This window comes from Carassius auratus, chromosome 29 (assembly GCF_003368295.1).
Source record: "Carassius auratus strain Wakin chromosome 29, ASM336829v1, whole genome shotgun sequence".
Classification (NCBI taxonomy): Eukaryota; Metazoa; Chordata; class Actinopteri; order Cypriniformes; family Cyprinidae; genus Carassius; species Carassius auratus.
This window is the reverse complement of record NC_039271.1, coordinates 9821379-9833995: the sequence shown is the minus strand read 5'-3', so window position 1 is coordinate 9833995 and position 12617 is coordinate 9821379. Positions and strand designations below refer to the sequence as shown.

The 12617-nt window shown below is 36.5% G+C and overlaps 1 protein-coding gene across 2 annotated transcripts in view; it reads left to right on the top strand.

The window, feature by feature from the left end:
* The first annotated feature begins 3626 nt into the window (after positions 1-3626).
* The window catches only part of LOC113048022 (DENN domain-containing protein 5B-like), a 34626-nt gene continuing 25635 nt past the window's right edge, over positions 3627-12617 (top strand). For both annotated transcript variants that reach the window (XM_026209517.1, XM_026209516.1), the window contains exon 1: positions 3627-3971. In XM_026209517.1, the coding sequence (XP_026065302.1) occupies positions 3863-3971 (109 nt within the window). In that variant the 5' untranslated portion in view covers positions 3627-3862. The remainder of the gene's footprint in view (positions 3972-12617) is intronic.

The window sequence follows — 12617 nt, the reverse complement described above, 5'->3', positions numbered from 1 at the left end:
AAAAACTATATTATTCATTGTAGTGCAAAAACTATATTATTCATTGTAGTGCAAGGTCCCACAAAGCCCCTCCCACAACAGCTACGTCATAATTGAAAGTTTGTATAGGTGAAATACTACCATGGTAACAATTTCTGCCAACATTCAGCAGTTATTGTTACCACAGTTTTATTGATACGGTATTTATTATCCACTGTTATAGGTTTAATAACAACCAAAAGTGCTGTTGTCCTGAATATTGTTACGCATGGTTCTAATTAATTATAATTAATTAAATAAAATATTTTAATTAATTTCCTCTAAAATGTAAACTGATTAAAATTGTAAAATTCCATGGGCATGCATTTTTATAAACAATATTTTTTTCTAGTCATGCCAAGCTCTAAAATTGTTATTTGTATTATATATATATATATATATATATATATATATATATATATATATATATATATATATATATATATATACTTATGTTTATATATAACTAGAAATAAATATAAAAATAATAATTAAAATAAATATATATTAATCCTTATCTTTATATATACAGTGGATATAGAAAAGATTCTGTTTGTGTTACATCTTTCATTTTGATGTTATATGCTGCACTGAGTAAATACAGCTGGAAAATACAGCCTTAATTTCAGGCTGCAAAGCAACAAAATGTGTTTCATATATATACATACATATATACATACAGGCGCATCTCAATAAATTAGAATGTTGTGGAAAAGTTAATTTATTTCAGTAATTCAACTTAAATTGTGAAACTTGTGTATCGAATAAATTAAATGCACACAGACTGAAGTAGTTTAAGTCTTTGGTTCATTTAATTGTGAAGATTTTGTCTCATTTAACAAAAACCCACCAATTCACTCTCAATAAATTAGAATATAGTGACATGCCAATCAGCTAATCAACTCAAAACACCTGCAAAGCTTTCCTAAACCTTCAGAATGGTCTCTCAGTTTGGTTCACAATCATTGGGAACACTGCTGTTCTGTCAGTTGTCCATAAGACAATCATTGACACCCTTCACAAGGAGGGTAAGCCACAAACATTCATCGCCAAAGAAGCTGGCTGTTCAGAGTGCTGTATCCAAGCATGTTAAGAGAAAGTTGAGTGGAAGGAAAAAGTGTGGAAGAAAAAAAATGCACAACCAACAGAGAGAACCAGAGCCTTATGAGGATTGTCAAGCAAAATTGATTCAAGAATTTGAGTGAACTTCACAAAGAATGGACTGAGGCTGGGATCAAGGCATACAGACGTGTCAAGGAATTTGGCTACAGTTGTCGTATTCCTCTTGTTAAGCTATTCCTAAACCGGATGTCAGAGGCATCTTACCTGGGCTAAGGAGAAGAAGAATTTGACTGTTGTCCAGTGGCCAAACGTCCTCTTTTCAGATGAGAGCAAGTTTTGTATTTCATTTGGAAACCAAGGTCCTAGAGTCTGGAGGAAGGGTGGAGAAGCTCATAGCCCAAGTTGCTTGAAGTCCAGTGTTAAGTTACTACAGTGTTTTTTGAAAGTCACTGCACCCAATAAATCTTGGAGCACTTCATGCTTCCTTCTGCTGACCAGCTTTAGGAAGATGCTGTAATGCAGATGAACTGACGCCCACTGTCAAAGAAAGCCCTTCCACTCAGCAGTGCCACAAACTGATCACCTCCATACCACGCTGAATTGAGGCAGTAATTAAAGCAAAGGGAACCCCTACCAAGTATTGAGTATGTACAGTAAATGAACATACTTTCCAGAAGGCCAACAATTCACAAAAAAAATTTCTTTACTTTTTTATTGGTCTTATGAAGTATTTTAATTTGTATATATCATGATATTGAAAGTGGTCATAATACAGTATAACAGGTTAAATAACTTTTTTCTTATAACAAAAATAACTGAACATTTAAATACATCAAAGAAATAAAAATATATATATAGTTAAAAGTTTTAGACAGATTAAAGTGCAAAAGAACTATAAAGACCAATCTGTATCACTTTACAATAAGACCTCATTAGTTAACCTTAGTTAATGCATTAACATTCACAATGAGCAATAGCTACATTTGCTACAGAAGTTATTAATCTTTGTTAAAAAATACAAGTCTTAGTTCATGTTAGCTCATTAAATAACACAGCTGCAACTTTCACAACATTAAATATTGTAATACCTGAAATTAATGAATGTTCAGAAGAATTTTTCATTGGCAGTTTATGTTAACTAATCAATTAACTAATGTTAACTAATGAAGCCCTAATGTTAAGTGTGAATGAACAATAAATATTCAAAACACTTTTACAATATCTAGGGCATGTTCTAGTCCAGATTAAAATGGGGAAAAAAAAGTTTGAAAATAAATAGCATAAGTATTTGGCGCTGTGATGAACACCATGAATACTTAAATCTGAATGGCTATTTAAAATTATTGAAATATGTTTTAGAAAGTGGTGCAGCTGCTTTATTTATGGGGTTTCCAGGGTAACTGCTGCATTTTCTGCAGTTTAGCACCATCTGCTGTCAGATGTCTACACACACACACACACACACATATATAGGCCTAATCTTTATCTTTAATTCTTAACCAGTAAATCAAGTATGACTGGAAAAGCCATGTACATTCATTTATTGAAATGAGAGGTATCCCTGAAGAGTGTTCACCACTTAAAATTGTATTTATTTATGTCTTATTTATTTATATTTGTGCTTTTTATTTATTGTGTCAGTGATAGAGTTTATATATTGTGATTTAATTTTATTTCATTTATTATACTTTTAATTAGTTTTAGCCCACTGGAGCCTGGGCACTGCAGCATAAATGGCTGCCCACTGCCCCGGGTGTGTGTACACAGTGTGTGTGTTCACTTTGGATGGGTTAAATGCAGAGCACGAATTCTGAGTATGGGTCACCATACTTTGCTGTATGTCACGTCACTTTAATGGATCATTCAGCACACAAAAACAGAGGCACTAGGAATACATAGGATGAACCAACAGAGGGCGATATTGCAATATGCTGCTTTGATAACTAAACCTAAACAAGGCTATTCAAAGCGTGCTATATCGCAGCAAAAATCATAATAAAATAATCAATAACAGCTATATTATTACTATAAGCAGTAGAAAATGAATGTCTAATTTTGTGTGAATGGTAAAATAAAAATATATATATATATATATATATATATATATATATATATATATATATATATATATATTATATATAATATTATATATATATATATATATATATATATATATATATATATATATATATATATATATATATATATATATATAATGGCATTTTGTTTAATGAAAACTTAATTTGATTTTATCTCACCATCGTGAGCATGAACAAACAGTTTTACATATTTATTGTAATTATTGTGAAACAAATCAGACATAAACCGGAAACAAAGCAGCTGGTAGTCTAAATATTTTTCGTAGACGATCTGATGCAATAATATTCCTAAAATTTTATTTGATCTATCTATGACACTATTTGCTTATTTATCATCACAACATTTAAAAGACACGGCTTACATCAATGCACGCTCCATCTCAAGTAAACAGTTGTGGTGAAAGGTTTGCTAGGTCTCGATTGGCTGAGTGTGATCAGCTGAAGCGCTGCGTCAGTCAGCTCCTGAAAGAAAGCTCCTACAACTCACGACCACAGCAGCTAACGCTCTTCAAACCTAATCATTTCTACACAGACCGCTCTCCGAGGCTCACTGCACGAAATCTTAGCAATCAGCTTTTATTAAAACGGCGCTTTGGTTTATTTCATTCGCCTGAGGACGCTGGATATGGAGCTGGTCGGGTCTGTATAGCAGACGCGGACAAAGCGGATCAGCTCGAGCTGAGATGAGCGCGAATATGAGCGGCTCTGGGTCAGCGCCCTGCCGCTTCGCACATTACTTCGTTATATGCGGAATAGACAACGAAACGGGTCTAGAGCCCGATGCTTTGGCAGGTAAGACTAGGTCATGTGTATTAGACATTATAGCTTGATTTGTAAACGCACTTGCAGCAGGTATAATAAACACGAGCTGGCGTGCATGCACTGATTTTCTTATAAGCCAGGCTGCTTGAATCCCATTATCCTCTGAATATTAGGCTTTCAAATACATTTGGTGTGTTAATATACTTGGTTGGGAACAACAGGCTCGAATTTGACAATATAGTATCGGAAATTAGAGAATTGCACTGATTTTTTGAGACATGATGGGACAAGAGAATTGTATTGGATTAATAGCCTATAAGTTTAACATGTTCAGAGGTTTTCACCGGAGTTTGTGTTCAATCTTCAGTTTTCTTATAAGATTTGTGTTTTTCCTAGCATATAACCACTCAATTAATCAGAAGATACAATAATAATAATAATAATAATAATATGCCACATTCTTTATAGCTGACAAATGTAATTCAATGTACTGAGACCACAAGGTGGTTTCATATTGAATTGTCACCACATTAAATCAGACAAGGCTTGCTGAAAAAATAAAAATATTTTTTTTTTACTTCTCACACATTTATTAAATGCAGAAGCCATTTTGTTTTTCTGATGTTGCTGACTGCTAGAAGATGAGGAAAAAGTATCTAAAATCCCAAATATTACATTTTGTGTGACAGGGCTGACATTTGTTGGTTCTGACAGAAAATATGAGCAAAATTACTTTCAATTATGAAAGAAAAAGTCTGTTTAACCTTATTTAACAGCACAGATATATCATAATATTTAATTTAGGTACAGATTTTTGTAGAGATAGATAGATAGACCGATGGATGTACAGTAGATGATACTGAATGATTATAGAGAAGTCAATTTATTACCAGATTAACTAAATTAAGAAAAGAATGTTAAATCAATTTATGTTCCCGATCACCCAATGGTCTTTGAAACCCGCTGTCTCTGTTAAAGAAGGGTTCAGATCAATTCTGTTTTTAAAGATGAAGTCATCAGCATTGAGCCTCAAAGAATCAATAAAAACAATCATCATCATCATCATCATCCTCGTCTATTGATTGATTGTCTGCATAATTTTGAATGTTTGAAAGTGGTGTCAGATCTTGGCCTGGTATCTGTTTATCTGGCATCCTGTGGGAGCATCTGATGTAGCTTTACATGAATGAATAGAGAGATCACTAGGGGGAGAAAGCTAGAACCGACAGGTTTGAGGACTCAAGAAATAATATATATACTGTGTATTTTTTATATATATTTAAATGATTCATTATATATACTATATATACACACACTATTTATGTAAACTTGTCTTTTTGAGAGATGGTGGTTGGTTGGTTTGATTGACATTATCATATTGGTCTCATAACAAACATTCATCTTATAGGTTATTGAACTTGAAAGGGTTTAAAAGATATCTCAGTGTACCGCAGCTCAATGTGCCACATGTTCACTTGCATTGAGCAATCAGTGCTGGCCAGCTCACGTGGCTGTCACTTCTGATCATTTTGATTTCAATCACTCGTACTGTGATTGGTATCAACAGATGACTCTCAGACGTCTTGGCTTGTATATGATATTATGTAGGTTGTGCTGTGGTGTTTTTGGCACCATGAGTGCTGTGTTTGCACGTATTGTCTCATATGCGATATGCACATTTCTTGTAGCCTGATTTGAAAGCACAAAAGCTTTTGCCAAGAGCATAAGTGTTATTGTTAGAGAAAACACGGCTTCCAAAAACAAGTACTTGTAATCCCAGCAGCCAGTCTGTGTGCTCTTACCCTGTTTTTTCCCCCAATCTTTGTCTGGCCTTGTTTTAACATGTTCTGATTGCTCAACCTTTTTAAGGCCTGGCACAGTTTAACAGACTACTAGTGAACTGTGCCGAGAGCTAAGCTGCATGTGCGTGATGCTCCCATGGATTAGATGTGTTGCTTTAAACTGAGAGAGTGCAGAGCAGGCCATGTGGGAGCAATTTCAAATTCTGTACTATTTTGTGTGTATATTTATATAAAAAACACTTAAAACTAAAGTGTTTTAAATCATACCAACATAATAATGTACATTTTATATATTTTTTAGATTTTCTAAAAGGTTACATTTAGCAGTTGTATTGTTTTTAAAGATTACGCCTAGGTTTTAATGCTTAAAATATTAGATGATGGCATTATTATTATAAATGTAAAACAGAAAGAGGTTATGCACAGTTTAATATCCAAAGTTGACCAGTATATATATATATATATATATATATATATATATATATATATATATATATATATATATATATATATATATATAAAAAAGACGCGAGAAACTGAGACCATATTATTTTAGTATCATTTAAATACTATTATGTAATTTAGTCATCGTTTAAATATTCTTTTATTTATATATATTTTTCATTTTATGTTAATTTTGTTTCAAATTTGTATTTTAAAAAAAAAACTTTTTCTGCTTAGTTTTTTCATTTCAGTTTTAAGTAAATTTAGTATGCCAACTTCAATTGAGGCTATTTTCTAGGGGTGCATGATAAATATCGGCCGATAACTAATGCGCATCTCGTCATTAAAGCCGGTTATCCATGTTCATTATCAGCGTGAAATCACACACCTGATTGAATTTACCGCTGATTAGAAAACCGGCCTCACTGCTGTGATGTGCATTAATTATCGGCCGATATTTATCGTGCACCCCTATAATTTTCATTTAAGCTGTTCATTTAATATGTATTTTATTTCATTTCATTAGATCTAATTTCCTCTAAAGATAATTATTTGGAATAGTTTTACCACACAATTGAGACACACCTATTGACTTCGGATTAGACACCTTGGAGCCTTGGCAACAGCATCTTAAAATCATCGTAGCACCACTCAAGAATATCTAAATATCTGATTTGCAATAATTGTTCAGAGAAAATGTTAAACTTTTTTGGTCTGGTTTCCCAGATAAAGTTGATCATGATTAAACCCTTTGAGCTTGATTAATTTACCAGCGTGTCTGTCCAGTGTCACGAGGGCTTAGATCTTATCAGCTCCCTGGGTTGCTCCGATAAGCCATGTGAACTCGCACTGTGTGTAGCATTGTGAGATGCTTAATGTCAGATACATGTACGACATTGTTGAAAATTATCCTACTGTTCTTGTTCGATCAATGTTGATTGTTTTGAAAAGCCCACTCGCCCCTCCCCATAGCACCTGTATTCTCTGCTGGCCTAATTTCTAAAGGTTAGATTTGGTTGCACTTCCTGTGAGTACATGAGAACACTCATTTGTAATTCAAACCATTTGAAGATGGAAAGAGTGAGAGATGGTATCCCTGATATATTCCTGGCCCTGTTTCCTCCCTTCCATTGTTCAAAACGCACATTTCCTGTTGGATACCTCTGTGTGTTTCTGCATGACTGAATGCACTGCTGTCCAATCCCAGAGGAGCCCTGTGCTCATATGACCGATCTCCCCATTCCCTGGGCTTGTCTGCGTAATCATCACTGCTGGTTGTCCTTACACTGGATTGTCTGTGTACTGTCTGTTTCTTGTTTTAATTTAAGAGGTTGTTTTGACTGCGTCAAGGTTAATTGAAGTGATCTTTTGTCACATAAATGCACTGTGGCCCCTCGATTGGTGTCATTTTGAGTTGCCATGCCTACTTTCCTTGATGGCGGAGACTTGTTAATGAGGTGGTTGTGCTCCACTCTGATTACTGCATTTGCCATTTTTTGAGTCCGCTTGTCATCCTCTGTGAAGCCAAATTATAGAAGACCGTTTCCACCTCACAATGTTAAAAGAATGTTATTGCATCTTTATGTCTTGCAGCATAAGTGGTTTTATTTCTCGTAATTGCAAATTTACATCTCGTTTTACATCTCGTTAGTTTCTTTTATTTGCACCTTTATACTGTATCTCACAGTGTGACCTTCAAGGTGACCTGGAGGTTTCTCATAATTTCAACTTTTTTTTTCTTGCGATGCAACTATCTCTCGCAATGTGACTTATCTCCTGTAAGTGTAACTTTATATCTCTTAAGGTAACTTTTGTTTTTTGTAGATGTGACTTTGTCATGCAAGGCGACTTTTTATTACTTGTGCATGGAGACTTTATTTCTCATAATTGCATTTTTGTCTTGTAATTGGAACTTTATACTTTGCAATGCAACTTTGTTTCTCCTATTTGTGCATGGTTACATTATTTCTTGTAATTGCAACTTTTTATGTATCACGATGCAACTTTGTTTCTCCTAATTGTGCATGGTGACTTTATTTCTCATAACTGCAACTTTATATCTCATGATGTGACTTATCACGCAAAGTGACTTTATGACCGTGCATCTTTTCATATCACAGAGTGACTTTATTTCTTATAGTTTATGACTTTTTATCTCATACTTCAGCTTCACGTCTTCATATATATATGCACAACAATGCTGCACTACTGGCCATCTTTCATGTCTTTTCCTCTGTTTATTTACTCTGTCTCTCTCCCCTCTTGCTCAACTCTGGTTGCTTTCAGTTTCTTAGAGGGCTTGTCAAACACTTTCTAGGCACATATTCCAGGCCTAAGGATGACATGTATGTCCTCTGAGTGGGATAAAAATGAAGCTTGTAAATGGGCCTCTTGTGAGAAGAGGATTGCTACATGTCAGAAAGAAATTGCTTTGCATGCAGTTCCCTCTGTATTTGTCGCATTGTGATTTTGAACAAAAATAACCAGTGAAAATTAAAACGTGAAACAAGATTTGAATCACACACGTCTTGCACACGCACACATGTTTAAGCGCTGCACTTTTATCATGATTTCAGTTCCCTACAAAACGTGCCGCGCCTACAGACCTTTATCTCATCTGGTTTCTTACATGATATGCCATGCATCAACAAAATGGGTTTTCCTGTTTTGGCAGTGGAAGATATTTCAATCTTTGATGTACTAGCCTGTCTCCATCATTCACACCTCTACCTACAGAGGGGATATGTCTCTTGAATTACCTTAATTTACTGAGGATTTTACACCTTGAAGGATCATTAACAGTGAATCGACAGTGTCTGGTCCCCTTCAGCTACCTGTTGATTTGGAGTGGTGCTTTTTGAGCACTGTATCCTCTTAATTTAACTTTTATGGCGGTCCCTGTTGAGTACATTTAAGTGTTTGCTTTATTTTTCAATTGAATTGATTTTATATCCAATATCCATGAAGACCGATATATAATTCTATAATATTGGCCGATATCCTGGTTTTGATATATTGATATCTGTTTGTTCTCCATCACATGAACATCAGCTTTGGTGACAGACTGGGCCATTTCTTAGTGATACAAGTCTTCAAATATATATATATATTGTACCTGCTGAAGCTGGTGAGGATCGAGGTCTCGTAAAAAAGCTACTTCTAGTTCAGCCCAGACAAGACTTCCATAACCAGGGCGTCAAAGAGGTGTATTGTTACATTGGCTGCATGACGGGTCTCCGTTCATTGTTTCTTAATGACGCTGGCCAGCTCGTATTGTGACTGCAGGCAGAGACACAAGGCACTAGTGGACAGCCATAAAGGGCACTGGTTCCTGGACCATCTGTCTGTGAGCACCAGTGTGGGTGTGTGGACCAGGGCCGTGCACAAACATTTTGAGGGGCAGTGGCCTAAACCAAAAAAAGGGGCACTGAGGGGGTGGTTGCTTGTTAACACAAATTTTCCAATTATTACAAAATGTACAATTAAAAAAGAAGACAGTACACGCTCAAAATATCTTCCTGTTCTGCATCTGTCTCTTCCCTCTCTGTCTCATTGTATTGCCTTTCTTTCTCATTCTGAACTTTTTCTGTCTCTGGCTCAGTTCCAAGACCTTCACTTTTACTCCGTTGAATTGATTCCGAGGCATTTTCATCTTAATATAGAGAATGAATAACAAACCTGTTACAATCATATTTTAAATACAATTGTTAGGCATTAGTGCTAATTAAATGTATGTTCTTGTAATATAATTACTCTTCCATTCAAATAATTTAATGTCTATCTTTCTTGTTATAAAACGATGTGTTAGTCTCATCTAAGACAAGTGATTATAATGGGAGATATACTTACAATAATTAAACAGACAAACTGTCTGCTAACTGTTCTATATGATGATTTACCTGCTGGCTTGCTGGAGCTTTGAATCCATGTTTGCAACGTTGAACTGCCTTTAGCAGCCTCCCTTCTCTCTTTCTCTCTCTGTCTGTCTTCTTTTTTGTGAAGGCATTGTTTTTTTGTTTGTTTTTTATGGTTGTCTTGTCTACAAAGTGTGCCAACAACAGAAAATGTAGTTATTTGTATTAGATCTGATCTGATCGAGAGTACAATTATAATTTGATTAGACAAGCAGCTTCTTAGAATGTGGATATGTTGTACAAGTTGTTAGCACTAGTAGAAGACCAAGAGCACAAAACATTACCGACATAAATACAAAAAAAAAAATGTTAGCAGATTCAACCACTGTCTTGCATAGCCTACGTGTTAATGTGACAGCTTTCGTGAAATGTCGTGTTCACAAGCGCCGCAGACACATACTGTGAGTGATGCTGCGGAGTGCGGAGCGAGCGGGAAAACCTGGAGCGGATTCGCGGAATCAACGGAATGCTTTGAGCGGAGCGTTGGGGAAGGGGCACCTCAGTCGATGAGGGCAGAGGGGCAGTGGCTCTGGCCACCGGGCCACCCCCCTGTGCACGGCCCTGGTGTGGACAATGGCTATGCTAATGTCGCAACACTTCCAAATGACTTTTTCCCCGAATAAGCCTGAATTGGGGAAAAACGGTTCGAATGCTAGTACTGTGTAGGTGAACCTTTCCTCTTCTGTCTCTTTTTTTCAACTCTTTGTCCACGCTTGGGTATTTTCTCAATGTTTTATCATCTTCATATGCCTACTTTTCAGGTTCTAATGTTTTATCTACTCTTTAATCATGCTTTATTTAGAAAAAAGTGAAGCAGTTCAAAGTCTTGTACTCTCCCCAGGACGTTTTAGAGTGCTTATTAATATCAGAGATGGTGGGCGGGGGGGTCTGTAAGCCTGTTAAGCCCCTTTCACACTGCACGTCGGACCCGCAATATTTCCGGAACATTGCCGGGTCGCCTTCTGTGTGAAAGCAACCACGTCCCGGAATTGATTACCGAATTGAACCTGGGTCGGGGACCTAGTAACATTGGGGGGTTCGACCCGGGACGAGCGCTGTGTGAACAAAAGCCAGATCTAATTCCACGTCGAAGTGATGACGCGCGTTATCACGCAACTCTTTTACCGGCTGTTTTGAAGGAAGATCAACATTCGCGACGAAAACACATGTGCAAACTGTAATGAAGCAGAGATCTGTTAGTTCCTCACTTTCCGCGCTGACGCTGAGATCGCTCGCTTGCTTCAGTGAAAGTATAACGTGCCTAGCGTTGTCGACTCGTACATTACACGTCACGCGCTGATGTCACGTGTCGTTACGGGATCTTCAAGGGTTGTGTGTGAAAGCACGCACATATACCAGGTCATCACTGGCAGTGTGAAAGTGCCAAATCTAGCGACAAGGGACCAATTACAGGAACACTTTACCCCTGTATTTGCCGGCATGGCAGTGTGAAAGGGGCTTTAGTGTAATCTACTCCGAGACTGACTCAGTACTTAATTTCAAGTGTAATGCTGTGTAATGCCAACACAAGACTCATATTTTTCACAACTTGTCCTGTAATTACCTGTATCATTATCTTAGCCTGTAATTGCACTGTGTAAAAATATTTTAGTGGTGACATTTACAATATTTTCTAGATGCATTGACATTTGTCTTACTTAGTTTTTTTTATTTGAAGATACTTTGTTTACTTTGCTTTGTCACTGGACTCCTGCAGCAGGCGGCGAGAACTGAAAACACAGAATGGAGTTTCATTTATATGGACTCTGAATGAGCCAAGTGGAATGGATTTGAGGAAGCAGCAGTGTGCAAGTCAAGGCTGTAGCTAAAACATGGAATGGAGTTTAGTTTAGTTGGGTATTCCTCAAGTGGAGTAGATTTGACTGTTGGTGCTCTGAAAAGTAAGAGATGGTAAAAGGGAGTGGGTCCAATATCATTGGTCTTAAAAAGAGGGTGGGTCTTGTCCCATCCACGTACAGTGATTCCGATGCTCATGCACGTTTCATATATGGTATAGTTATGTCAGTCAAGTACGTTTAAAGGCTTTAGGGGGTGATATCTTTTGGGTGAATATCATAAGTATCATTGCTTTAGATGAGAGCTGTTTAAAGCACTCTGCATAGAAGCTTGCATAGTGCCAAATAGGCAATATTTGTCATCTTTTTGAGTTATGTCACGGGTGCAAAATCCAGTTACATAACATCTTTACTACGTGGCCTTCATCCTAATAGATTACAACTGAGGTAGGGCCATTCAGAAGCCTTCATCATATAAATGTATGTTTTTGTGTGTGTGGACTGCAGAGCAAAATGGATGGTGTGCAGCTTTTAAAGTACAAGCTTGGTTTTTTTATTATATAAATGCTTTGGTTTAATAGTCAGAGTAGATGGATGCAGCTCTGGATATGTGATGTCTCTGGTTGTTTTGAATTTCTCCACTACAAAGGTATCGTTGCAAGCATTAGACGGGCTGAAATGCAGATCTAGGGTCTCAAACTGTTCAAAAAGGTTGTTCAA